General features: G+C 41.5%; 3 protein-coding genes across 3 annotated transcripts; 2 read left to right on the forward strand and 1 right to left on the reverse strand.

Annotated features, from left to right (window-relative positions):
- The first annotated feature begins 751 nt into the window (after window positions 1-751).
- LOC143574604 (uncharacterized) lies at window positions 752-11,360 on the forward strand. Its single transcript, XM_077059188.1, has 3 exons — window positions 752-1,185; window positions 10,821-10,902; window positions 11,137-11,360. The coding sequence occupies exons 1-3, from the start codon at window positions 752-754 to the stop codon at window positions 11,347-11,349; spliced, it is 729 nt and encodes a 242-aa protein (XP_076915303.1). The 3' UTR covers window positions 11,350-11,360.
- A 1,707-nt stretch (window positions 11,361-13,067) lies between these two features.
- On the forward strand, window positions 13,068-16,710 carry LOC143574605 (non-canonical heme oxygenase HOZ, chloroplastic-like). The gene is made up of 8 exons (XM_077059189.1): window positions 13,068-13,292; window positions 13,408-13,599; window positions 13,688-13,790; window positions 15,585-15,664; window positions 15,745-15,822; window positions 15,926-16,017; window positions 16,091-16,328; window positions 16,413-16,710. The coding sequence occupies exons 1-8, from the start codon at window positions 13,068-13,070 to the stop codon at window positions 16,539-16,541; spliced, it is 1,137 nt and encodes a 378-aa protein (XP_076915304.1). The 3' UTR covers window positions 16,542-16,710.
- A 2,166-nt stretch (window positions 16,711-18,876) lies between these two features.
- On the reverse strand, window positions 18,877-22,773 carry LOC143574598 (coatomer subunit beta-1-like). The gene is made up of 4 exons (XM_077059185.1): window positions 20,723-22,773; window positions 19,482-19,991; window positions 19,323-19,408; window positions 18,877-19,251 (listed from the first exon to the last, which is right to left on the reverse strand). Exons 1-4 carry the CDS (start codon window positions 22,766-22,768, stop codon window positions 19,047-19,049), a joined length of 2,847 nt encoding a protein of 948 aa, XP_076915300.1. The 5' UTR covers window positions 22,769-22,773; the 3' UTR covers window positions 18,877-19,046.
- Between the last annotated feature and the right edge of the window lie 2,392 nt (window positions 22,774-25,165).

Here is a 25,165-nt window from a genome sequence, read left to right on the forward strand (position 1 = left end):
GGGAATGAGGAAAGGATACCCTCTTTCTAAGCTTAATGATCTCAAAGATGCAAAGCGAAATGTGGCAGATGCTGCTCCATCTACACCGGGTCGACCCGTTTTCAGCTTCAGTGTTGCTTCAAGGAAGAACCCGGTTCCTTCAAAATGGAATGATGCTGAAAAATGGCTCATTTCTGACCATCACTCTACCACTCAACCTCAAAATCATCATCTTCATGGCTTTGTTCAGTCTACAGATTTTGTGTCCAAAAGATCTAACACTAATGGATATGGGACTCAATCAGAGGAAAAAGTTACAGTCATTCAAAACCACCAACATCATAAGTCACTAGGTAGATAACCATTTTTTTATTTTTTTTGCTTTTGAATATTGATCGGTATGTGTTTAGTATTTATGTTGCATGCTAAAATAAGATCTTAAAAGTTACCACCTTTTCAAGGTCCCCAATGGGGCCAACTATCCGAATAGAGGTCGAGCTGCCGTTTTGACAAAAACAAGAAAAATCTAAGTTTAACCGTCTATGGTTATGGTTAGACCGGCTGTCAGAATATTTGACAAACGACCGTTCTGACAAAAAAAAAGTTTCAAAGTTTGAGCCACTTTGGTCAAAATAGTCGTCCAAATATTGTTCAAACGGCCGTTCTGACCAATAATTTTTGAAGTGCGACAATTTTGGTCAAAACGGCCGTCAGAACTTTTTTTGGACGACTACTTGATGGTGTAAGATCAAGGGGTTGGTGTAGCTATAGCATGACGCATTTTCAAATCCGATCAATTGTAGATAAATTCAGCAATGAGGTATTGAAGTTGGAGCCGGTGAGCGAAAGCTTCCTATTCAAAGAAACTTCCATCAAGAGTAGGGACATTGGGACCGAGATGACAGCAGTCGGAAGCTCCACCACTTCGAGGTGCCCGACCCCATTCAAAAACTTGTCTCCACCGCGACACAACACGCCTGCAACTAGATCAGGCCCGTTGGCGGTTATGGAATCCTTAGACATAAAAGAGTGCCATTTAGCAAAGTTAAAGAAGCCGGATCATGTTTTAAACTGGACCTCCAGAGAGGAGGAAGAAGAGGATATCTCTAAGAGCCTCAGACACTTTGAGATTGGTAATGAATGTCGAAAGAGCATTTCGGGTGCTTCTAATTGGGAAGAAGAAGAAAAGAACAACTGTTGTCTAAGGTCTAAACTGTTTCTTTGTGTTTGTGTTTTCCATTTTCTGAACTTGTGATCCCTATAAATAGTATAATATTAGGGGTGTTCACTAACCGAATCAGACTCCAAGAACTCAAAATTCGATTCTAATTCGGTTTTTGAAAACTCGAATTCAATTTAATCATCGAATTTCGAATCCGATATGACTTTATGATTTTAAATTTGATTCAAATTCAAATTATAGATATTTTGTTTATTACATATATACATATTCTTAATATGTTTGTCAGTTGCTATAAACATGTGTAAGTTACCACTTTGAATATTGAAGAAACACTAAGTGACCCCGGGCAGATTACGGATAATCTGGGGTTAAATAGATGTTTCCACGAGGGTTAGGTCCGGCAAAGATGGTTATTCCTCTGATGACCTACAAAACAGACACAGTGAGCTCGTCACTGAGAAGGGGGGGTACCTCCTTGTGACCACCCTCCGGCGTGAGAATCAGACTAGATTGCTCTTGAATATAAGTGTATATTAAGAGAAATTGCTAGAGCAGATATCAGATAATATATGGAGATATAAGATAATGATACCGTTCCAAGGTGTTGGAGTATTTATAGCCGAAGGTAGGTTTTCAAGCAGGTACAGCCAGCTGTATAATATTCCTTTTCTACCAACTGTGGGCTACGCACGTGCCATGTTGGTGGTTGGTGGGTAGGCAGCGGCTGATAGTGACATGGCCGGCTGTGTACTATTCCTTTTCCACCAACTGCAGGCTATGTACGTGCCACGACAGGGGTTGGTGAGTAGGCAGCGGCTGATAGTGACATTAAGTACTGGAGCGTGCTCCTCGTCGTACTGTTGTCAGTGAGCTGTCGCTGCTTTGGTCAGATCTTTTGTCCATACCTTGGCAGGTATAGTACAAAAGATCCTCCAGTAGTGTACGGACTGGCTCATTTGGGCCGGAGTATTCCCGGCTTTGGGCGGGAATATTCCCGGCTTGCTCCTTCTTCAGGTGACATTACTGAATTATTTTGAGTTAGTGCCTTGTGCGTGTAGCCTTGCTGTTAGTGCGGGTAGCCTTCCCTGATGGCTAGTATCCGCAGCTGCGGGAACAGGCGGGGTACGTCACCATTGGGAGGCTTTTCCTGCGGGAACAGCTTGCGTACTGCGCGTAAGGACGTCATCTCTCTGAGCATGGTGGGTCCTGCGGATCCAGTTGGTCTTTGCGCAGACGTCCCTCTTTAAGGTGAGTCTTGCGGGTCCAACTGCGCAGACGTCCCTCTTTAATGTGAGTCTTGCGGGTCCAACTGGGTTCTGCTGGGACCTACCTCTTCAAGTCCCCCCAGTCCAATGTTCTTCTCATGAATTGTTAATAAGTGAGGTGATCTTTTGGACTTAAGCAAGGGGTTTCGAAAAGGGTTTAGTTTTAAGGTTCTCCGTGGGGATTCTTCCCGCGGGTTTCCTAATGTCACGCAGAATTTCCCACTTTTCTGCTTGATCTTTGGGTATGATGCGGGTAGGTGTGTAACCTCCTCGCAAGTCAGGAGCGTTGAGTTTCAGTTGTATAGGTTCTCCACGAGGTTTTGGTAGTTTTAGACATAGTGATCAATTATGTTTAAACAACCAATTCCATCTTGGAGCATCAAACAATCTAGTTCTCAATGTTCCCGCTATACGGGGATGTTATATCCCTTTCCACAAGCATGGCCCAGAAGATCCTTCTTGGTTTCAATTCCCTGCGAGTGCTAAGTATGTGAAGGGTTTCGCCTTGACACTGTATCCGCACTCGTCTTATAGTTACTTTACTTCCAAGGTATTCTTGGCTTCAATTCCCTGCGGGTGCTAAGTATGTGAAGGGTTTTGCCTTGACACTGTACCCGCACCCGTCTTATAGTTACTTGGTTGCCAAGGTATTCTTGGCTTCAATTCCCTGCGGGTGCTAAGTATGTGAAGAGTTTTGCCTTAACACTGTACCCGCACCTGTCTTATAGTTACTTGGTTGCCAAGGTAAGGGGGTGTATTCCCTCTTATTTTTGAATCTTTTTGAATCTTTCTGAAATTCGAAGAGTTGGTGAAAGGATAAGAACAGTCCAACTGTTGAAGGGACGTCAGCGTGGTGTGACGGTTTCTTTTGACAGTTTCAGGACGTGCATGAAGTTATGGCGACGTGACAGTATATGGTCATTCCAGACGCTTTTTCAGGCGCGTGGGCGCGAGTTTTCGGGCGCGTGGGCGCGAAGTTTACGGCACGCGTCCTGTCAACAGCTGTTGCCAGCGTGCTCTTTCCACGTGTCATAGTTTCATTGCACCTGCGCTTTCCTCTCTCCTCTGCATTAAATTCATCGCATTCATTGCGATGAGTATATAAAGGGAGGAGAGGATGCATCTCAACTCACAGTTTCACTTCTTCTTCTAAGCGATTTCCGGCGAATACTCTAACTTTTCCGTCGAGCATTCTCCTGAAATCGTTCTTTCATACCTCCAAGATGTCTTCTACTCATGATCCTGAGGCTACTGCCGAGGAGTCTGACGTGTACACGGAGAACCCGATGTCAGCGTCTGACAAGGATGATAAGAGTACTTCTGGCGAGTGCCAGTGTGCTCTTTCCGTCGACCTGTATCACTACATCGTCAAGAAGTTCATGCTCGAGCCTTTCGAGCCTGAGTTTCCTGAGCCTCACCAGACGGTGTACGATGCCCCCAAGGGCAAGATAGGGGTGTATGCTGCATTCTTCATCTATGGGAATCTCAGGTTCCCATTGACGAAGTTTGTGTACCGTGTTCTGGAGAAACACGGTGTACATTTGACGGAGGTGCACCCGATGGCGATCGCAAAGGTTCGCCACTTTGAATGGGTGTGCCACATTCTGGGCGTTGAGCCTCGCGTCGACCGCCTGATGACCTTCTACTCCTGGAGGTGCATCCAGGGCTGGTATACCCTGATTACTCGGATCAAGGGTTTGAAGATCTGTGCTACCGAGCGCAGTCTTCGGTCTTGGAAGCGGGAGTTCTTCTATATCTCTGCCCTTGTCGTCCCCATAGCGATGACATTCAAGAACGGGAGAGCACTCCCGAACCTTCACGCCTCCAACTACCAGGAGGCGGAATGGTTTACCAAGATCTCCCGGATCCAGACTCCGGTTTATCGCTTTGCGGAGTCTGGGATGGTGATGCTTGGGATGAGCCGGGTATGGAAGGATGTTGGGGCAGAGGCGCCACAGATTCCCATCGTTCTTGAATACGGTTCGAATTCTATTCCCTATGGTATGCTCCATCTCTTTTTGCTGATTTAGGGTTTTTCTTCTAACTGCTTCTGTTTATTTTCAGAGGGGAACAATTTGCAGTCGCTTCTGCAACCGCGTGAGAGCGGTGGTCCCGCTCGGTTGGGTACTCGTGCTCTCGACGAGAACGAGTTGCCCATCTTGGAGCAAACGGCGGATCGGTTTGTGGAGGTCTACCCGCCAGGCCACGAAATTCTGAGCGCCACGCGGCCAGGAAAGGGTTTCATTAACCCTCGCCTTCTTCATGCTCAAACCTGTGCTGGAGTTTCTCTAATTTTGTCATCTTCTGATGAGGAATCCGCAGACGGTCCTTTTTTCGTGAGGAAGAAGAAAGCTGCCGGTGTGAAGGGCAAGGCGAAGGTTGCCTCCACTGCCGATCAGGGGAACCGGTCTGACTCGGACACCGAAAGTGAGAAGGCGGCGGGGAACCCTGGTGGTGGTGAGACAACTATCTCGGGGGTTGAGACAGCTGCCACCTCCGCGCGACCAAGTTCTACGACGGTGACTGGCGTGAAGAGGCCAGTTCCATCGGGTTCGTCCCCGCCCGTCAGAACCTTCAAGATTAAGATAACTCGTAAGTACTTTTTATTTATCTTACCCGCAATTCTTTTCGCCATTGTTTTTAATATCTTGTCTTCATGCAGGCGTGGATGTAACCGCATTCCAAAGTGATGCGGGAAGGAGCAGTTCTAGACCCACGACGGTAGGTTTGGTCAACCTACCCGAGGCGATGACCCAGGCAGCTGCGCCTGTTTGCAGCATTGGTTCAGTTGCTCATCCCGTTGAGGCAACTGTTCCAACTGTAACGTCCTTTCCGCCGGCTGTCAGTGCCATATTCACTGCATCATTCACTGAGCCGGTGGTGATTGTTTCTGCGGGCTCCTCCGCAGCGGCGGCCACGGTTGTGAGTTCACCTCCAGTGAGTTCACCTCCGATGGTCTCTACCGCGGCGGCTTCAACCGTGCCTCCGGCACCGGCGACTACCTCGTCCCCGGCCGGTTCAGCAGGTATGTTCAGGGTTGGGGCTTCTAGCCAATCTCTGCCTCCTTCCCATCTGCCTGACCTCTTGGATGGATATCCCTTAGGTTCGGGTGATGGGTTTGGCGGCTATCGGCCTGTTGTCGACCCTACAGGTGCGTAGGGTTATTTAGGCCTTTTTTTTAACTGTTTTTTGTTTTTACAGTGTCGGATTCCAATAAGGTGTATGTTCCACGGTGGAACATCCGCAGAGGAACAACCCTTCGGACGGCTGTGGACTGCGTCGAGTGGGCGCGTCACGCCGCCCCAAGTGGTGCGTTGGGGGAAGCTATGTCTAGCTACCAGGAGGGTAGGCTGACGAACGAGCTTCGGATTCTCCTTGCCCGGATGCAGCCGCGCGTCGAGTTGCTTTGTCGTGAAAACGACAAGTTAAAGACGGCGCGTAGCCGGGAAGTGGCTCAGGCGCGGGCTATCCGGGAGGAGAACAGGAGACTTTCTGGCCGTTGCTGCGGAGAAGGAAAAGGCCTTCAAGGCCCTCAAGGTTGAAGTTCAGGCCCGGCTCGAGGCCCGTTCCAAGGCTACCCAAGCTGTTAACGAACAGCTTAGGTTGGCTAAGGAAACTGCGCGGAACGCGACCGAGAGGGCCACCAAAGCTGAAGCCATTGCTGAGCCTCTGCGCGTCGAGAATGAGGAGCTTAAAGCCAAACTAGAGAGGCTCCAGCAGGCTCATGATGCCTTGGCCATGGAAGACGCCAAGAAGCTTCAAGAGATCTTGGACCAGAGGGGTATGCTTGATCATACTGAGCGTAAGCTGAAGGGCGTTGAAGAGGCTGCTGCTAAGGAAGTGTTGCTTGCCAACCTTAACAAAAATGAAGCCGAACGCGCCTGCAACCAAGCTCAAGCTGCCCTCCAGGAAGCTCTGATCACCAAGGAATAGCTTTTACGAGAAGCGTTGTCGCAGGTATGCGTAGCTTCATAATGTCTTTACGCTTTTCTTTATACTTAGAAAAGTTTTTGATACATATATTTTTTTTTGTAGGTTGTGCATCGGATCTTCACGAACACATCTTATGACGATGCCATGAGCGCAGCCCTCAACGCTTCTCATGAGGATTGGGAAAAGGCTGGTTTCTTGCTTGGTCTGGGGTTTGTTGAGAAGGGCATCCCGCCTTCCAACTTCCCTCTTTATGACGTGGACACTGAAGCTGCCTATGACCAAGCAGTGAACCAGTATGCTGCCTTCCCGCATCCGGTGGTGGAGAAGGTGAACGAAATTGCTGCTGCTGATAATGGGCTAACCATTCTCAAGACTTTCCTTGAACCGCCACAGCCAACTGATGGTGCGGGTACAAGTGGGTTTGGAGGGAGTGGTCCTAAAGTTTGAACCTTGAGATCCCTTCCCACCGTTAGGATAGATTTATATTTCTGTAGGCGGGTAGATACCCGGCCATTCTTGTAATGTTTGAATTTTTTTATGAAATATAAATGTTTATGCGGGTAGGACCGCCACTTTCACTGGATGACTTGCTTTATAAACGTTATATGACTTGCTCATGCATATTATAATTTAATTTGGCACTTGTTTTGCCTCATAAACAATATATGATTCGCTCGTGCATACTTTAGTTGAAATTAGCAATTTTCCAAGTGTTTTGAATAAGTTACCCGTTCGACGCGTGGTTGTCAATAGGTTAGTTTTCAGTTTCCTCTATCATGATTGTACGGGTAGGACCGTCACTTTCATTTAGTGGGATGACCAACCTTTACCTATAACTAGCCTGCGTGAAGGTTTTCGTTAGAAATTTTTTGCCGTTTTTTGTGTTTATGCGGGTTTTGCCGCCGTCCACACGCAACGACTTACTTCCCCACTTATTTATGCGGTGAATACCGGCATCAGTGTTTTGAATAAGTTAAACCTTTCGACGCGCGGTTGTCAATAGGTTAATGTTCAGTTTCCTCTATCATGATTGTGCGGGTAGGACCGTCACTTTCATTTAGTGGGATGACCAAACTTTACCTATAACTGACATGCGTGAAGGTTGTCATCTCTTAGAAATTTTTGCCGTTTTGTGTTTATGCGGGTTTTGCCGCCGTCCACATGCAACGACTTACTTCCCCACTTATTTATGCGGTGAATACCGGCATATCAGTGTGGAAAGTTCATAAGTATAAATGTAAGACCATCAGCGTCAATGTAATAAGGAGAATCATTTCCATTAGAAGTGGCTCTGGGCCTTTTCTTTACAAGTTTGGAATTGATCTACATGCAACCTGTGTAATTGAGCTCCCTTCCATGTTCTAGGGATGGGGGTGTCATCGAGCCTTTCGAGCCGATATACACCTGGTTCGGAATCTCGTTGTTTACGCAGTATGTAGTCTCCAACATTGAAGCTGCAGTTTCATTCGTGTTTTCCCCAACTGGGGTTCTACACGCATTAGCCTGCTCAGCGTTCATTGCGCCACGAGGTGCGTGAGTTTCCCATCTCTGACAAATGCTTCGATGACGTCCTTCAAGTCTAAGAATTCCTCGGTGGTGTGGCCTTTTGTCCTGTGGAAGTCACAGGATTTGCTTTGATCAGCGTTTGGACGCTGTCGGATAATTGGAGCCTCTGGCCATGGGAGCCTCTCGGTGGCGAATATCTCGGTGACGCTTTTGGTGAGTGGCGTCCATCTGGAGTTCCGGTTCGACAACTGCATGTTATCCCTTCCGCCTAACCAAGGGTGTGAGCCGGATGAGGTGTCAAAGTTTACCCTTGACTGCCAAATGCCTAGCTTCCTCTTTTTGTTTAGTCGGGCGGTAAGGACGTTGTTTTCTCTTGTTTTCTGAGTGTAGAGGTTTGTGCTCTGGGGAAGATCTCTACCCAGTTGCTTTTCCGTTTCCGCGAAGCGTTTAGCTGCTGTCATGATGGCATCCCATGTGGATGGCATGCCGTCTTTACCCGTCAATGTGCGGATAAGCTCTGGGTATTCGGCGCCTTGAATGAAAGCTGCGCGAACAAGATCTTCGCTTATGGTGCCCAGACTCAGTTTCTTTGAATTGAAGCGCGTGATGAAGTCTAGTAAAGACTCATCTTCTTCTCGGATGCAGTTGAGGATCGTCCATTGCTCTTCGGTATACTTTCTTTGTTGACTGAAGTGTTGGCTGAACTTTTGCTGGAAGTCAGCCCAATCGTAGATGTGGTGGACCGGTAGACGGTCGAACCTCGCTCTGGCTGCCCCAACAAGCGTCATTTGGAACATATAACACCACGTGGGTTCCGTCCAATTGCTGACGGTTGCCCCCGCTATGAATCTGTTCAAATGATCGTCTGGGTCAGATATACCATCATAAGTGCCGATGTTGGACATCTGTTTAGCACTCTTCGGGGCGATTGCTTCCGCAATGTCGCTTGCAAACTTGGACGTTCCCACATTTGCAACAGTCGGTCTAAAGGTTTTGGAGAAGTCACGTGGGTTTCCCCCCGCGTTCCTTTGTTTGAAGGTTTCTCCAAAATTCCTTTCTCGTTGGAAGTCCGTTTCCTTACGCTTCCCTTTCGCCCTATGGCGAGGGTTTGCGTCGCTGTCGGACTCCTCCGAATCATCGTCCCAGTACTCGCACTCATTGCTTATGTTGAGCTGTTGTCGAGTGCTTCCGAATTCGTCAGCCTGTTGGAGTGAACGTAAGCGTTCATCCAACTCAGCTTGGAATTCCTTCTGACGTGCTTCCGCCCACGCTTTAACTTGATCAAGTGTTTGGCGGGGGAGCTTCGTCTGTCGTCTTTCCACCTGGGTATCAATGAATCCCAGGGGAGGATTGTTTACTGCACTTGCCCCGGCTTGGGTAACCGGGGTAGTGTTCGTAAAATTTACTGCACTTGCCCCGGCTTAGGTAACCGGGGTAGTGTTCGTAAAATTTGTGTACTCGCCGGTGTTCCCCCCAGTAGCTGGGGTTGTGGTTACCGGAGTTTCTTGGTCACTCGTTGGCCTTGGCAACGGAGTAACCTTAACCATCTTTCCAGAAGTTTTGAAAAAACTGAAAAAGAATTAGTTCTAGCTTTTATGCACGGATGGCGCCAATGAAGAAACACTAAGTGACCCCGGGCAGATTACGGATAATCTGGGGGTTAAATAGATGTTTCCACGAGGGTTAGGTCCGGCAAAGATGGTTATTCCTCTGATGACCTGCAAAACAGACACCGTGAGCTCGTCACTGAGAAAGGGGGGTACCTCCTTGTGACCACCCTCCGGCGTGAGAATAAGACTAGATTGCTCTTGAATATAAGTGTATATTAAGAGAAATTGCTAGAGCAGATATCAGATAATATATGGAGATATAAGATAATGATACCGTTCCAAGGTGTTGGAGTATTTATAGCCGAAGGTAGGTTTTCAAGCAGGTACTACCAGCTGTATAATATTCCTTTTCTACCAACTGTGGGCTACGCACGTGCCATGCTGGTGGTTGGTGGGTAGGCAGCGGCTGATAGTGACATGGCCGGCTGTGTACTATTCCTTTTCCACCAACTGCAGGCTATGTACGTGCCACGACAGGGGTTAGTGAGTAGGCAGCGGCTGATAGTGACATTAAGTACTGGAGCGTGCTCCTCGTCGTACTGTTGTCAGTGAGCTGTCGCTGCTTTGGTCAGATCTTTTGTCCATACTTTGGCAGGTATAGTACAAAAGATCCTCCAGTAGCGTACGGACTGGCTCATTTGGGTCGGAGTATTCCCGGCTTGCTCCTTCTTCAGGTGACATTACTGAATTATTTTGAGTTAGTGCCTTGTGCGTGTAGCCTTGCTGTTAGTGCGGGTAGCCTTCCCTGATGGCTAGTATCCGCAGCTGCGGGAACAGGCGGGGTACGTCACCATTGGGAGGCTTTTCCTGCGGGAACAGCTTGCGTACTGCGCGTAAGGACGTCATCTCTCTGAGCATGGTGGGTCCTGCGGATCCAGTTGGTCTTTGCGCAGACGTCCCTCTTTAAGGTGAGTCTTGCGGGTCCAACTGCGCAGACGTCCCTCTTTAAGGTGAGTCTTGCGGGTCCAACTGGGTTCTGCTGGGACCTACCTCTTCAAATATTTAGGATGTTTTGAATGTTTTAATTTTGAACGGTTTATTTGTTTTATAAACTTGTATTTTTTTTTTGTTGTAAAAAAACTCAAGTTTGTAGCGGTTTTGAAATTGGAATTAAAACATATTTTTTTTACTGAATTCGAAATCCAAACTCGAATCGAATTAGTCGGAACTGTTTCAAATTTGAATCTTGCTTCAGAATTTCAAAATTCAAATAATCCGAATATTTGATTCGTTAAACACCCCTTGATAAAGTAGTATCTATAAATCAAAAGGATTTAGAAATGGATGACTGTGCCGCCACATTGCCATGACTTTGAAGATGGTTTTGGGTTGACTTTTGTGTAGGTACCAAAGAGAAGAAGCAAAAATTCAAGCTTGGGTGGACCTCCAAGTTGCAAATGCAGAAGCTCAATCAAGAAAGCTTGAGGTAATATTTTCTTTGTATAAACATGAAATTAATGTGTGTATGTTTTGTGTGGTATAAAGTGATACAAGTGTTGAGTGTTGGCTAAAACTTTTCAAGAAAAAGGTTTAGGAGTAGGAAGTAGGAAAATGAAGCCATGTTGGGATTTGACTATATCAATTAAACAAAGTTTGCATTGAAAGAAGTACTATATATATTTTTAGTATAATGGTTTGGGATTATATATTATATTTGTAGGTGAAAATTCAAAAGATGAGATCAAAATTGGAGGAAAAGTTGATGAGAAAAATGACAATTGTTCATAGAAAAGCAGATGAACTGAGAGCGGCAGCACAGCTTGAGCACACGGACAAAATTCAAAAGGTGAATGAAGAAGCAAAAAAGATTGTAAATCTGCAGTGTTGTGGTCACAAGTGTGGTTGCTTTCCTTGTAACAATCTTCATTCTTAATTGTCTTCTTGTTTTATTATTGAATATATATATAAAATGATTTGGGTTGTATGTGCAGTGAAGAAAAGAAATGATTGTTGAAAGAAAATATATGATAATAATGCATGTATGATATGCATTTGCCCTCCGGTTGCGCCTTGTGGGCTGGCGCCCCTACAATCTCATCCACACTTTAACGAAATTTATTTGTCAAACCGTAACACCACCATCATCTTTGGGCGAAAGCCCCTAATGCCCTCTCATACTTTGGGTGGGTGGGGTTCACCTTTCTCCATCAATCATATCCAAACACAAACATACAAATTTACTTTGTTTCTTTTATATAAGTATTAGTTAAACCACAACGTGATAGTTAAAGGGTAGGCTAAAACCCATTTTCTACGAGGCAATACCGTGGCCGAACGTTATGTACTTCTCAGTTAGCTCATAACATACCGTGGCCGAACGTTATGTACTTTTCAGTTAGCTCATAACACATAGTCTAGTTAACAAAGATTAGGTAAAGTTGTCTCCTACATTAACAACAAAATTAAAACAAGATGTCTCACACAAGTATTTTTCTAATTTAACACAATTATGCATTTTAATTTGATTACTGTTTACCTTTATAATAAAACTTCATTTAAACATATGAGTCTAAAAATAGAAAGAATTACACGATCACGCGGTATGCTCAAATTTCACTTTTGGTCCTCAGATAATAAAATCGGTATGCTCAAATTTCACTTTTGGTCCTCAGGTAATAAAATCTACACTGTTGATCCTAACTTATGGATAAGCATAATTTAAATTGTCTATAACATGGATAAAGGTTACTTTTTAAAAATTTTATAACTGACTAAAATAGCGTTTAATCTATAGATAAAAAAAACTTGTATTTATCGGGTTCCATCTTACTAAAATAACACACACATGCACGCACGTATAGTATATGGAGGTCTGCTAATGTTTTCCCCCAACCCTCTTTCACGACCGACAACCACCACCATCATTTTCACGATCACCTGAAACCACCATCACTGTCTCTTGAAACTGTTGCTGCCATCACAACTGCCATACCTGGAAGTCGTTGCCACCATATACACCCATGTAATACATGAGGTTCTAAGTTAGTATATGCAATATTGAGTATACTGCATATACGTAGTGTGATGTCTTTTTTTCGAAGAGAGAGAGAGAGAGAGAGAGAGAGAGAGGTTTCAAAAGACATTTTAAAGAGAGAAAATATGGACCACTAATTTCCTTTATAATCTTAAAAGCTAAAATTTAAATAATTAAATATTAAATATATGTTGCATTTAAGTAAATCCATGTAATCCAAGTTCGATTTCTATTCTGACCATTTAGTTTCGGCGACATTGTATGATAACGAAAGACTAAGCGAATAGGTGGCGTCCACTAGATGGATCGTTAAAGAGAACGAGTTTTACCAATAAGGCATAGTTAGAAATACGGAGTCATCAGTCCTCAGCGACGAAAACTTCAAATAGGCAATGAATGTTTTGGTTTGGTTTGGTTCCAAATGAAATGGCTGGCCCAAAAGATTAATATGGAGTCATATTTGTTTTCAACATCTTTTCCTTTCTTCTGCTGCCTTAACTAACACTCGGTGTATTCATTCGTTCATCCTAGCCCTCATTTCATTCCCTTTTATTATTATAAAGAAAGAAAGAAAGAAAGAAAGAAAGTAAGAATCTTTATTTAGTTTAGTGGTTTCCATGGAAGCTCTTTCAAGCTCTATGTTTCTTCCAGCAACCTTTCAAGACACCCGTTCTTCTGCTTCTTCACTCAAACTCAAATTCTGCTTTCCCAGAACTAGTCTTTCAGGATATGGATCTCATGGAGGCATTACTACTGCTGCTGTTTCTCGTCAAGACGATGAACACCCACTTGTTGATGCTGGAACCAACAACACCATCCTACCTGCACCTCCACCTACTCTGGTATCATCATTTCAATCTTTTATACTATAACCAACCACTCAGTTGATTTAACTTTCAACATCCAATCCAATAATATTATGAAGTTACTTTTCTCTTACTTATTTATTTGTTAAAGAAGAAGAAGAAGGAGGAGGATCTAAAAACCACACCACCAGCACCCGCACCCGCACCAGATATGACGACTAGCGGTGGCAGTGGGACTAGGGCTGGCCTCTTCCGAACCCCGATATCCGGTGGTGTCCAGAGTGCAACCTCGGTTCATGACTTACCTAGGCCGGCCTTGGCGGTTCGTAATCTCATGGAGCAGGTATCTACCTAAACCTAATTCAGTTCAATTTCATTAATTATGCCTTTAATTGATTAAAAAGTGTGTGTGTGTGTGTGTTTAATTGAAGGCCAGGTTTGCTCACTTGTGTACCGTAATGTCTCGGATGCACCATCGCCGTGAGGGATACCCGTTTGGTTCCCTTGTGGACTTTGCACCAGATGATATGGGCCGTAAGTTCATTCACTTTCCTCTTATGTTAACCGGATGATATTACATATTAATTAGGGATGTGCATAAAACCTAATTAACCGACCCATAACCAAATAAACCAATATAACAGAAGCATACCAAAAACTGGTGGGTCGGATGAATAATTTTCTGAAAACCAAAAATAGTGGGTTGGCTATGGCTAACAAGGTTGCCATGCAGCCAAAATTTAACTGAACTGATTATATGTGTTTTTTTAATGTAATAGTTTATATGTATTCTTATTGACGCTATGTAATATACTAATATAAATGTGTAATGACAATTCATTATGTGGTGAAAATATTTTCAATCACAAACTTGCAGACCCAAATAATGCCCAATTGTATTGTTTTGAGCTATTTTTAGCCAGGCCCAAATTCAATGTTAACCAACCCGTAACCAATACGCTATAACCTTCAAAACACTGAAAGCGCCATAACCGATCGATTATGGTTATCCATTTACCGACATCTCGGTTTTGGGCCTAAACCAGGGGTGTCAATCGTGTCGGGTTGGCGGGCTGACGGGTTAAGGGTTTCAGGTTGGCGGGTTAGCGTGTTGAGATTCTTCAACCCTAACCCAACCCATATTTTTATTCATGTCGGGTCGTGTCGACCCATTTAAATTCGTGTCGTGTTCGGGTTGTGTTTCAGGTCAACCCCTTTTACGTTCATATACAAATACGAGTAATATTTATTGAGTTAGTAATAAATTAAACAATTAATTACTCTTATTCATATAAAACCTGTTAATAGCTTGTGATAATTCTAATTGTATTTGTGTATTTATCTCTCATTCTCAATTAAAATGAAACGGGTCAAAAATCAAGAATTCATCCTCGTAGGTTTCACTTTAACACAATATTATTTTTTACCCAAAATGTAAATAAATAAAAAAACATGAACCTGATGTAACGTTCACATGATTTCCCACCAACAGCTGCATAATATAATATTATATACACACCAATCATTATTTACTCTTCAAACCCCAAATCAAAACCAAAAACAAGATATGAGTCTTGAAATCATGAGCCTAATGCTTGCATCAGAGGCTGCTGCACCAGCGATTCAATCCCTCTGCAGCTTCCTCCTCCTACCCACACAATCTTGCTTCCAATTGCTAGAGGTATGGAGAGAGAGGCGGCGATTGTGCTGGAGAGAGCGGCAGCGGCGTGAGGACGGTTGGGGTGGAGAAGATGACCGGCGCGACTGTGGTGGTTCAGGCGGCACGACGGCAGCAGTTCTGGAGGAGGAGAGGTCGGTGATTGGACGGGGAAGGAGAGATTAGGGTTGGAGGTTCTGAGCGTATCTGATGTAAAAAAGAAGAATAGAAGAGGTTAGAAGACTATGGTCCATGTTTTCTAAGAAATGAGGACGCAAAGACCTTTTTAAATGAAAGGTCTTCCGAAAAACAAACACAAACGTCTGCGTGTGGTCGTGCGGCGCAGACAAAAGAGGTCAGGAAGATACTAATTATACACAGTGTAATGACAATTCATGCTATGGTGAAAAAATTTTCAATCCCAAACTTGCAGACCCAAATAATGCCCAATTGTATTGTTTTGAGCTATTTTTAGCTAGGCCCAAATTCGTTGTTAACCAACCCATAACCGATACGCTATAACCTTCATAACACTGAAAGCGCCATAACCGATCGGTTATGGTTATGGTTATCCATTAACCGACATCTCTGTTATGGTTATGGTTTTGGGCCTAAACCGACCCGTGCATGCCCCTATCATATATGTCTGATTGAACACTACTTGTGCGCAGATCCGATATTTTCTTTTTCTCCATTGGCCATACACACAAGGAACTTGCTAGCTGATCCAAGGTGTACACTGGTGGTTCAGGTTAGTTAGTAGCACAAATGAATTGATCTTAAAGAGAGCTGCTGCCTGTATATATGATTGACTGTTTGTTTTGTTGATAGATACCTGGATGGAGTGGCTTATCAAATGCAAGGGTTACTATTTTTGGTGATGTTTATCCTCTTCCTGAAGATCAGCAGGTGTGTTTAATTCGTCATCCCTTTGCATCATTAGTTATGTACAGTATTATGCTGTAGTATTGATTTAAGTTTTAACAAAAAAAAAATAAATAAATATATACAGGAATGGGCTCATAAGCAGTATATTGCAAAACATCAGCAAGGGCCTTCACAGCAATGGGGAAACTTTTACTACTTCAGAATGCAGAATATAAGGTTTGTGCTGAATGAATACTTGCTTCAGGAGCAGAATATAAGTTTGAGTGTGTATGCTTGTTTGAACTGGCAGTGATATATATTTCATTGGAGGATTCGGGACGGTTGCTTGGGTCAATGTTAAGGAATACGAGGATCTTCGGCCTGACAAGATAGCTGTTGATGGAGGGGAGCATAACCTCAAGGAGCTGAATGCGATATTCTCAAAGCCTCTAAAAGAGTTGCTGTCGTTGGAAACAGAGGTGGATGATGCAGCACTGATATCAATAGACAGCAAGGGGACAGATGTCCGTGTCCGTCAAGGTGCACAGGTAGACGACACAAACACCTAGCTGCTTCTTTTTTCTTTCTGTTAGGTATTAGATGTTAACAGGTGGTAGGTATGTGCTTGGCAGTTTAACATACAGAGGCTGGCGTTCGAAGAAGGGCATGGAGTTGAGACTCTTGAGGAAGCGAAAACAGCACTATGGAACGTGATTCACAGAGGTAGAGGCGGTGGATTGAAACTGGAACACAAGTTTTGACCCTTAAGGTTGGTTTGTTTTACTTACTTACAGTGGTTGTAAGAGAGTAAATAAAGTCAAGGAATAGTAATGACTAATGGAGAAGATCGTCGTTGAATGATTTTCTACTTGTCAAATTAGAAACGTTTATATCCAGTTTCAGATATATTGCGTTTATTCAAGTCATAAATTAACTGCCATGCGTCACAAAAACAAGCTCGTAAACAATCATTCCTGTCCTTGTGGTTTGGTCATTTTTGCCATTTCCATTCAAAAAGATTTTTTTCTGCCATTTCCGTCCAAATTACTAATCCCGATAGTTTTGTTTCGTTAAGTCAAGGGTATATTGGTCATTTTACATTTATGTTTTACCAGAATACCCTATCTCTCTCACCCGCTCCTTGCTACCACTACCCTCTCTGGCAGCCACCACTGTCTCCGACAACCTCCACCACCGCAGCATCCATCTCTTTCCTCTCCTTCACCACCGAACACCCACCCCTTTCTTCTCCTTCTAGAAACCCTAATTAAGCATCAACAGTCGTTGCAACTCTTAGCATCGCCGTAGATGGGAACACCGACGCACCCTTTGGCTTTGCCTTGTCCACGAACCCCAAGGTGATCTCTGTACACTCTGAAATAGTCGTCATATCAAGAATCGAACAGTGATTTAGAGATTCTTGAAGTGGCAATGGTTGATTGAAACCGTCGTCTGAAACATAAAACTAAAATAAGATTTGGTTCTTTGACCTGAGGAGATCTAGAGAGGGGAATGAACGGCTGCGGTGGTGCCGGGAAATGACGAAAGTTTGTGTGGAGATTGGGGGATGATGATTGCTTGTCCGGAAATTATGAACTCATATTAGAGATGGGTTGAATAACTTGTACAATCACCTTAAAGACTTGCACCTATAGTAATAAGACCTAAATACGCATGATTTAACAAAAAAGTTGGATGGGGTTAACGAATTGGACGGAAAAGTCAAGTTTTAGAAACCACAAGGATGAAAATGGCAAAAAAAAATCTTTTTGGGCAGAAATGGCAAGTGACCAAACCACAGGGACAGAAAGAGGGTTGTTTACTCTAAATTGTATAATGATATTAAGGAATCAAATATCTCATAATGCTGTTTCTAGTCAAGCTCTTAGCTCCTAGGTGCGCGCTTCTTAGACTCTGTAGCCTTGATTGCTTTTTAAAACGAAGCTGAGGAATTGTTTGCCCCTCCACATCTAAATATTATCGAGTAATTGAAACTCTCTTGATGGAGCGATTTAAATTTGTATATTGTGTCCATGAGGAGTATATGTTAACACTAAAACCCTAAAGATTTGGTGCCAAGTATTTCATGTTCCACAATCACATGAAAAAAATTCCATATTAGCCTTAACTAGTTTTGGTTTGGTTGTTGCCTGCTACATCTCTTTCTTTCTATCACATAATTCACATTAAACTGATTTGTATTTGGTTGATTGAAGAATAAAGGTGGTGTAACTTTCCAATACATACATGAATGATGCTTCTATAGAGCACACATCTCACCATGAAGATATAAAAAATTTGGACGTCTCTATAAGATATTAACAAGTGATGGCACCATTCTTTTCTTGGGGATTTTCTTCAATCAATCAATCAATCTTTCTAATAACTTGATAATATAAACATTATAAGACTAACAAATAATTCAACTTTCTTTACTCAAAATTTTATTTTAAGGTATCCTTGACTTGTAACAACCAATTCTAACAATAGCCTTGTATGTTTAAAACGTCAAGCTTCTCATTTTATTACATCGCACGCCCATGTAACAAATTACATAGTCGTGTTTAAAGTTTCTTAGCTTACGTGTAGGATGACAATCATATGTTTGAGGAATTTCGCAAACTTCTCCACAACTTCAAAGGCTAAGATATTATGTTGATGAAGATTTGAAATAAATATATGATGAGTACAAAATATGTTGGGATTTGTATGTTGATTTTAAAACACTTTAAAACAGAAATCTCAGACGGGCTTCAGTTGCAGGTATCAAGAAACAAATCACAACATATGGTGCTTTGAAGGCATATGACCTTTTTTCTTCCTTTGATTCGTTAAAAGAAGGGCAACAATTTGAAGATGCGCTCTCTTTGATCGTCTTACTACACAATTGCTTTGGTATCATATATGCTATCTTTGATCTTGGTGGTTTATACAGTAAGAGTAGTCTTCATAGGCTCTGCAGATTGCATAGCTTGAAAACTACAGTTGTGACTTGTAGACATGTGTTACGTAGTTTTGATTATCGATAAAACGCGTGTATCAATACGTGATAAAAGACGTTGGAAAAGTATTTTGGTTTTGAATAACTAATTGACCCAACTCCACCGATAAGGGAATCATAGATTATTATGCATTGGCAATTCACTTCAAACAGTAGCATCATAAAATTCTAGTAATTAAACACAAACAAAAATATACCATTATCCGTCTTCTATCCAAGCCTCAACAACAAGATTGAAAGAAAAAAAATAAAAACACAATTTGATTTAGGCACCTCCCTTCTGCTTGAGAGTGATTTTATCGCCCAAGCTTAGGGCAATCCCCTGCGTTTTACTCCTAATTCTGATGTACCCGCTCAACTTACCATCTCCTTGCTTCTCAACGCTCAAATTCACCAACGCATCCTCCCCAAAGACGCTCTTTGCGTATAAGTTGGCAGCCAGGAACCCACAATCACCTTCCAGTGCAGACCTACCCGAAATATTCAATTTATTATTCTTTTCTTTAAAGACATATATTCACACAAAGTAATGATGACTTACGGTGCAGTGAGGCACTTCATGTTGGTGGATTTCATGATGTGCTCCAGGAATTCTTTCTCGTCCTGAATGACAGTGTTCACAGCAACCTGGTGGTGAAATTAATCAGTTAGTGAGAACCCAAGCCAGAAACTTTAATTATTAAACTGCAAGTATTATTACCTTATTCTCCCACTCAAACTCTGCCCACATTGTTCTGAAAGCTGCATCACTACAGACAGCTGGAGATATATAATCCATAATGTCAATATGAATATCATTCAAGACAATAACAGTGCGCTCCATGACATTGGAAGTTTCATATACAATGTTTCCAAAAATGACCCCAGTCTCAGTTGACGACACTTTGATGTTTGCTTTTATCTGCTTGCTTGACTCAGGGGCAAGAGTGTAGTTTTGAGGACGTTCTACAAGTTTAAGGTCACCCATTGTCGCCAACTCCAAACACAGATTCTGGAGAGTTTCTTTGGTTCTGTTAATAACAGTTACATCAAGCACAATATCATAGTGATTAACCGTCACATAAGCTTCAGCATACACTGGATCACTAAATCCAGTTAGTTGAAGAATACGGTTCAGTTTATTTGCAGCATCTCCTTCCTTGATAAATTCCCCAGTCGCCCGTTTCAGATCGTCTTGAACTTCATCCTCCAACTCCAGCTGGCTCATGCCCTACATAAAACATCAATTAATTATCATTTTATAGATAAATACCCTCATAACACACACCACTTGTGTTAACATGTTTTTTTCAGTGAATAAACATCAGTAATTAACAGAATAAGACTCAACCATAAATTCAGCAACACAGAAACTCGTAAATGACTTCCATAATCATGGTTAAAGAGGAAATACCAAACTAGCAATAAGTTAGTGCCAACATCATGTAAATCAAGGGACTTCTACATGCATACACATGATATATGTTTCTGGTTTATGTAAACAAAAACTAAAGTTGAAAACAAATATAACAAGGTTTAAATTGCTCATGCTCTGCGCCAAAAAGTCGAGTGATTAAATAGAAATGGGACATGCCCAGGTGAAACAAAACTTGAACTAAAGCTTCTCATCCTTTTCAAAAACATCTTGAAATTCCCAAATAATCAAAATACAAATTAAATAACTTTTAATTATGCGTGAGAATTTCATAAGAACTAGGAATAATAATCAATCACAAAAATTTGGTCATGGTGAGAAAGCACTAGATTTTGTCAAAACTAATATATTACTAGAATTTGGTTGTCTCTCAATAACTAAGCATGGGAATTTGTTCAGCTCTTGTGAAAGTTAAAGATAGATATGAAGAGAAATAAAATCTGACTTGTTGAACATGAATCGCTAAATGTGATCATGTCTACTAAAGCAACCGCCATAGAACAAAATGAAACAATTAGTATTCATACCTTCCTGCTCTTCAAATGGTAGAAGTCAATGAGATCATCAGGTTGTGCATATGAGACCTGAGCTTTCGCTTTAAGCTCTTCTGTTTCCCTCAGTTGTTTATCAGCAAGCATTTGAACAAAACTTTCACGGCAAGACCGCAACCATATTTTCTTAATTTCTTCACTTGGATTACATAGCAGTCTTACGCAAAGAACGATTCGGTCATTAGAGTCATTATCAATCGGATGTGGAAGAAATGAGGATTGCCCAAGTTGTAGCATTGAAACAATAATCAGTAAAACTTGAGTGGATGCTTTGTTAACTTCACTCTTTGATGGCTGTACTTCTGTCAAACGCAACACGAGCTTTGTCAATGTGCAGGCTACAACGGCCCCAAGGAAGAAATCACCAGTTAGAAGCAAAGATCTCAAGTTCCCTGAAGCTGAAGTTGTGTTGACCACAGTAGGAGGTGAAAAGGCGGTCTCAGAAGCTGCACTCTGAGTTGCATAAGTGCCATCAGCAAGAATAGCTGGCCTTTTAGATGACACAGTAATGGAGTTAACTTGTTGAGATTTCTTTGAAGAATCTTTAGTGTCCCCTTCTTCTGAAGCCATGTAAAATGGTAAGTCTCCAAGACACTGTTTTATTGTTGAAATCCCACTTTCAACTTCTGATAGTGAAAGACAGTACTCACTAATGATCCAAAGAGCACAAGAACAAACACGTGCAGATCGAATTTGATAAAAAGTGTCTAATAACCTTGTTATAATTGAAACCCTCAGTTTTGGGTTTGTTTCAATTATCTCCCTCACAAAAACAGCTACATCCATTGCAGAAGCAACATTACTATCACCCAAGAAATCCATTAGCAAATGCACAACTGTGCTTGCAACTTCAGGGAACTTAATAGCACACAAATGAATTGCTTGAATGAGCATTTGGCGATACTCGCCATCTTTTTCTAATTCTCCACTTTGAGTTTTTACAACTTCTTTCTTCAAAGTAAGAACAACTTCATTGATGTTTCTTGGAGTGATTAAATCGAGAACAATATCAAGGGTTTTTCTTCTGATATCATGATTAGGGCTTGAAAGAGCCCTGAGTACATCCATTATCATATCAACAATAATCTCCCTGTGAGAAACTTTGAGTTCATTTAAACGATCAAGAACAATAAGTTTCACATTGTTGTCACTTTGAGAGAGCAGCAGCTGGCAATAGGTATTGGCCGCAGCTCTAATTGCGGTAGGAGCAGATGATAACGACACCAGTGTACCAGCACATTCATAAATAACAGCAGCAGAAGGAACATTTAACAGTGATATAATAATCTTTATATACTTGCCTTTTTCCCCTTTGTTTGCTCTACACACTTTACGAATCAAATCCAACACAACCATTTGCAGCAATTCTCCCCATTCAGCCACTCGGTCAACATGGGTCAAAAGGTAATTAACAGCACGTTCCTGTGCACACGTGAAAAGCATGAGAAAAGCATTTCTTTTGGCTGATTGATCTGCTTCCGTCGAGAGAACTTTCTCAATCATTTCCGGGGCATCAACTAGAAGCTGGTCACCTTGCGGAAGCTTGTAAATTGCCATTACAGCAAGTATTGCATTCCTCCTTATATATGGATGTCGATGTTCAAGATTAGCCAGTATAGACGGGATCAAGGGCTCAATAATCTCTGTCTCATTCAGACGACAAAGAAACCTCAAAGTGACACCACGAATGTATTCATTCGGATGTTGGAGATTGTTTCTCAAATTCTGGCAGATTAAGATCATTTCAGGCAAGATCTTTCCTCTCGAGTCTGTCTTGTCAATGATTTCTAGATAAAGAAGCAGTAGTTTCTGAACAGTGTGATCCTCTGACGGGAGGACATAGCGCACAATTGTGATAAAAAGCTGTGGTAGCGTTTCACCATTGAGCAAAAGCATAACGGCTTTTTTCATGGCGTCAATCTTTGCAGCATCATCATGCCCTTCAAGTGCTTCTTTGATCTCATTGGCAAGCGCAGGGGTCCCTTTGTCAAAGTGGACAAGTAGAGAGCATGTTTTCTCCATCCCTTCTGAAACAAATCACTCACTCAAGTTAGATCCAAAAACTTAATTAGAAATATCATTCCAAACAAAAACACAAGTTCAAATTTTGGATATCATAACTAGCGTGACATGTCCAAAGCATATCATCAAGAAAAACTGAGATGGATCAATAACATGCAAATCAATAGCTAACATTACAGAACTATGTTTGTTCCAACTGGAAGGATTTCCTCCAAATAAGCTAGAAATTAAAATTACAGATTCTTAAGAAGTCATTGCAGCGTAACTAACATACGCAGGTTACCAAACACATACACGCGGACAGATCAATATCTTAAGGATATGAAGGATAACAAGTTCAATATCCGATCTGCCATTCTGAAAACATAATTTAGTGTGTGAACATATCTATTGAGAAATCCGAAGCATCATATACATACATATGCAGGATGAATAGGATGGATGAGAAATCCGAAGCATCAAATAATAATCATTGAAAAACAAACATCATTTAATTGGATATATTTCAGATATCATAACTAGTGTGACATATCCAAAGCAAGCATGTCACCAAGAGATGGATCAGTAATTTAGAAACGAATAGCTAACGTCACATATATATGTTTAATAACCTAGAAATTACAATTCCAGATTCATAAGAAGCCATTGCACTGTAACAAACAAACATAACATATAGGTGTCCGAGCCTCATCATCCAATTGGAGAGATCAAGTCTCACAGTTGAATAATATCAGATCTGAAAACATAATTTGGTGTATGCAGCCGCAAATGACCTAATTAGCTAAAACTGAGAGTGAAATTAATAATTAAGCTAGGGTTTGAGAAGAGAAGAAGGATATACCTTAAGGATCGAGATCTGGCGGGGAGAATGGATCGGAGAGTAGTAGTAATAGTAGTAGATCGCTCTACTGATAACAAGGAGAGATCGGATCTCGTATTGTCGGCGGCAGCGTCAAAATAACTCCTATATATATATACATACATACAGGTGCACACCCCTCATTGAAAAACGATATCATAATATTTATTTTTTTTTTTTTAATAACTTTGGTAATATATTTATTCGGATATTCATTTTTTTATATTCCGGGTTTGGAATTTCGGACAATTATAGTTTGGATTCAGATCTTTTTGGTACGCTAGTCCGCTTTTCTAACAAGGAGCTCGTGAATTTGATTTTGATTGTTCAGATAAAAGTTTTTATGAAGGTTTGACATGACATGCTAGTACCGCTCCCGTTTAAGAATGTTTTACTTAGAATTTCTTCTCTCATCCACTGTCATTAAGTCCGAATTTTGTTGATTATTTTGAGACATGACATTTATTGAATTGAACCAAGAATCCTTCATATTCAATATTGAAGTGGGGTTTTCCAATGATATTACAAAAATACTTTTCAAAATCTACATGTCTTCCATAACATGTATGTGCGTTTATTTGTCTTTATAGTTTTAACCATATTTTTATCATCAAATGCAGACAACAAATACCACAAAATGTTGTCACACTATCCAGATCGTCATGCCAAGTGATGCGCTCTTTCCGATATAATTGCTAGATTTGAATTATCTACATACATTCTCTAAGCTTTGATATAGCCCAAGTCTAAGATGCGACACTTACTTTTTTTCTTGACATTGTAAACAATAGAGAAGACTTGTTTTTTCCATTCGTATATACAACTAAAACGACTGTTTCTAAAATTATTATTTGTAGCTGGTGATTCACAAACTTTGAATTTGAAATGAAGAAAGAAGTATATATCTCTATAACTTTTAACATATAAAATGAATATTAAAGATTCAACCGAAAATATACTAACCACAACACTAATAATGGCAAACGTTATTTTAAAATGACACAATTTTGTTACGATATTAGCATTCTAGGATTCATGTTCTCCGAAATGCGATATTAGTAGTTAGACAAATAACCTTCAAAATACAAAATCCATGACATTTTGCTCCTCAAGCTTTAAAGTAAAGTTTTATTTTACTGGGTACATATCTAAGGTTTTTGTTTTTGAATCGGTGAAATTCTCTAAACTTTTTTTTTCTTGGTTTTCATTTTTTTATCATTTCAGTCTCTAGTCTCTTAAGACTAAGTGTTTGTATCTATGAAAAATATGTATGAACATCACTTTTATTAATCTTCTAGGATTTCTTTCCTTGATATAAGATCTATATACATCTTGAAATGATATTTGTTTATGTTACACAATACCTTTTTATTTGCTTGACGAATTGTGCATGAAAATATGTAACCTGAAAAATACTTATTATATCTCCAAAGTTATGTGCCTTGATGCACATTTCACAGGCATCTAAAACGACATGATTAACTTCACACCCAAACGTTAATAGCATTTGAAACACTCATTAATTAATACACATTATA

This window comes from Bidens hawaiensis, unplaced genomic scaffold, assembly GCF_021521415.1.
Source record: "Bidens hawaiensis isolate Kalapana, Puna unplaced genomic scaffold, B.hawaiensis_p1.1 tig00027066_1, whole genome shotgun sequence".
Classification (NCBI taxonomy): Eukaryota; Viridiplantae; Streptophyta; class Magnoliopsida; order Asterales; family Asteraceae; genus Bidens; species Bidens hawaiensis.

Excerpts from the sequence above, each read along its gene's own strand:
- LOC143574604 (XM_077059188.1), top strand. The coding sequence starts at position 752 with ATGACGCATTTTCAAATCCGATCAATTGTAGATAAATTCAGCAATGAG. Across the intron at positions 1,186-10,820 it reads AAGAACAACTGTTGTCTAAG|GTACCAAAGAGAAGAAGCAA; the intron begins GTCTAAACTGTT and ends ACTTTTGTGTAG. Across the intron at positions 10,903-11,136 it reads CTCAATCAAGAAAGCTTGAG|GTGAAAATTCAAAAGATGAG; the intron begins GTAATATTTTCT and ends TTATATTTGTAG.
- LOC143574605 (XM_077059189.1), top strand. The coding sequence starts at position 13,068 with ATGGAAGCTCTTTCAAGCTCTATGTTTCTTCCAGCAACCTTTCAAGAC. Across the intron at positions 13,293-13,407 it reads CTGCACCTCCACCTACTCTG|AAGAAGAAGAAGGAGGAGGA; the intron begins GTATCATCATTT and ends TATTTGTTAAAG. Across the intron at positions 15,823-15,925 it reads CTCTTCCTGAAGATCAGCAG|GAATGGGCTCATAAGCAGTA; the intron begins GTGTGTTTAATT and ends AAATATATACAG.
- LOC143574598 (XM_077059185.1), bottom strand. The coding sequence starts at position 22,768 with ATGGAGAAAACATGCTCTCTACTTGTCCACTTTGACAAAGGGACCCCT. Across the intron at positions 19,992-20,722 it reads ACCATTTGAAGAGCAGGAAG|GGCATGAGCCAGCTGGAGTT; the intron begins GTATGAATACTA and ends TGTTTTATGTAG. Across the intron at positions 19,409-19,481 it reads AGTTTGAGTGGGAGAATAAG|GTTGCTGTGAACACTGTCAT; the intron begins GTAATAATACTT and ends TTTCACCACCAG.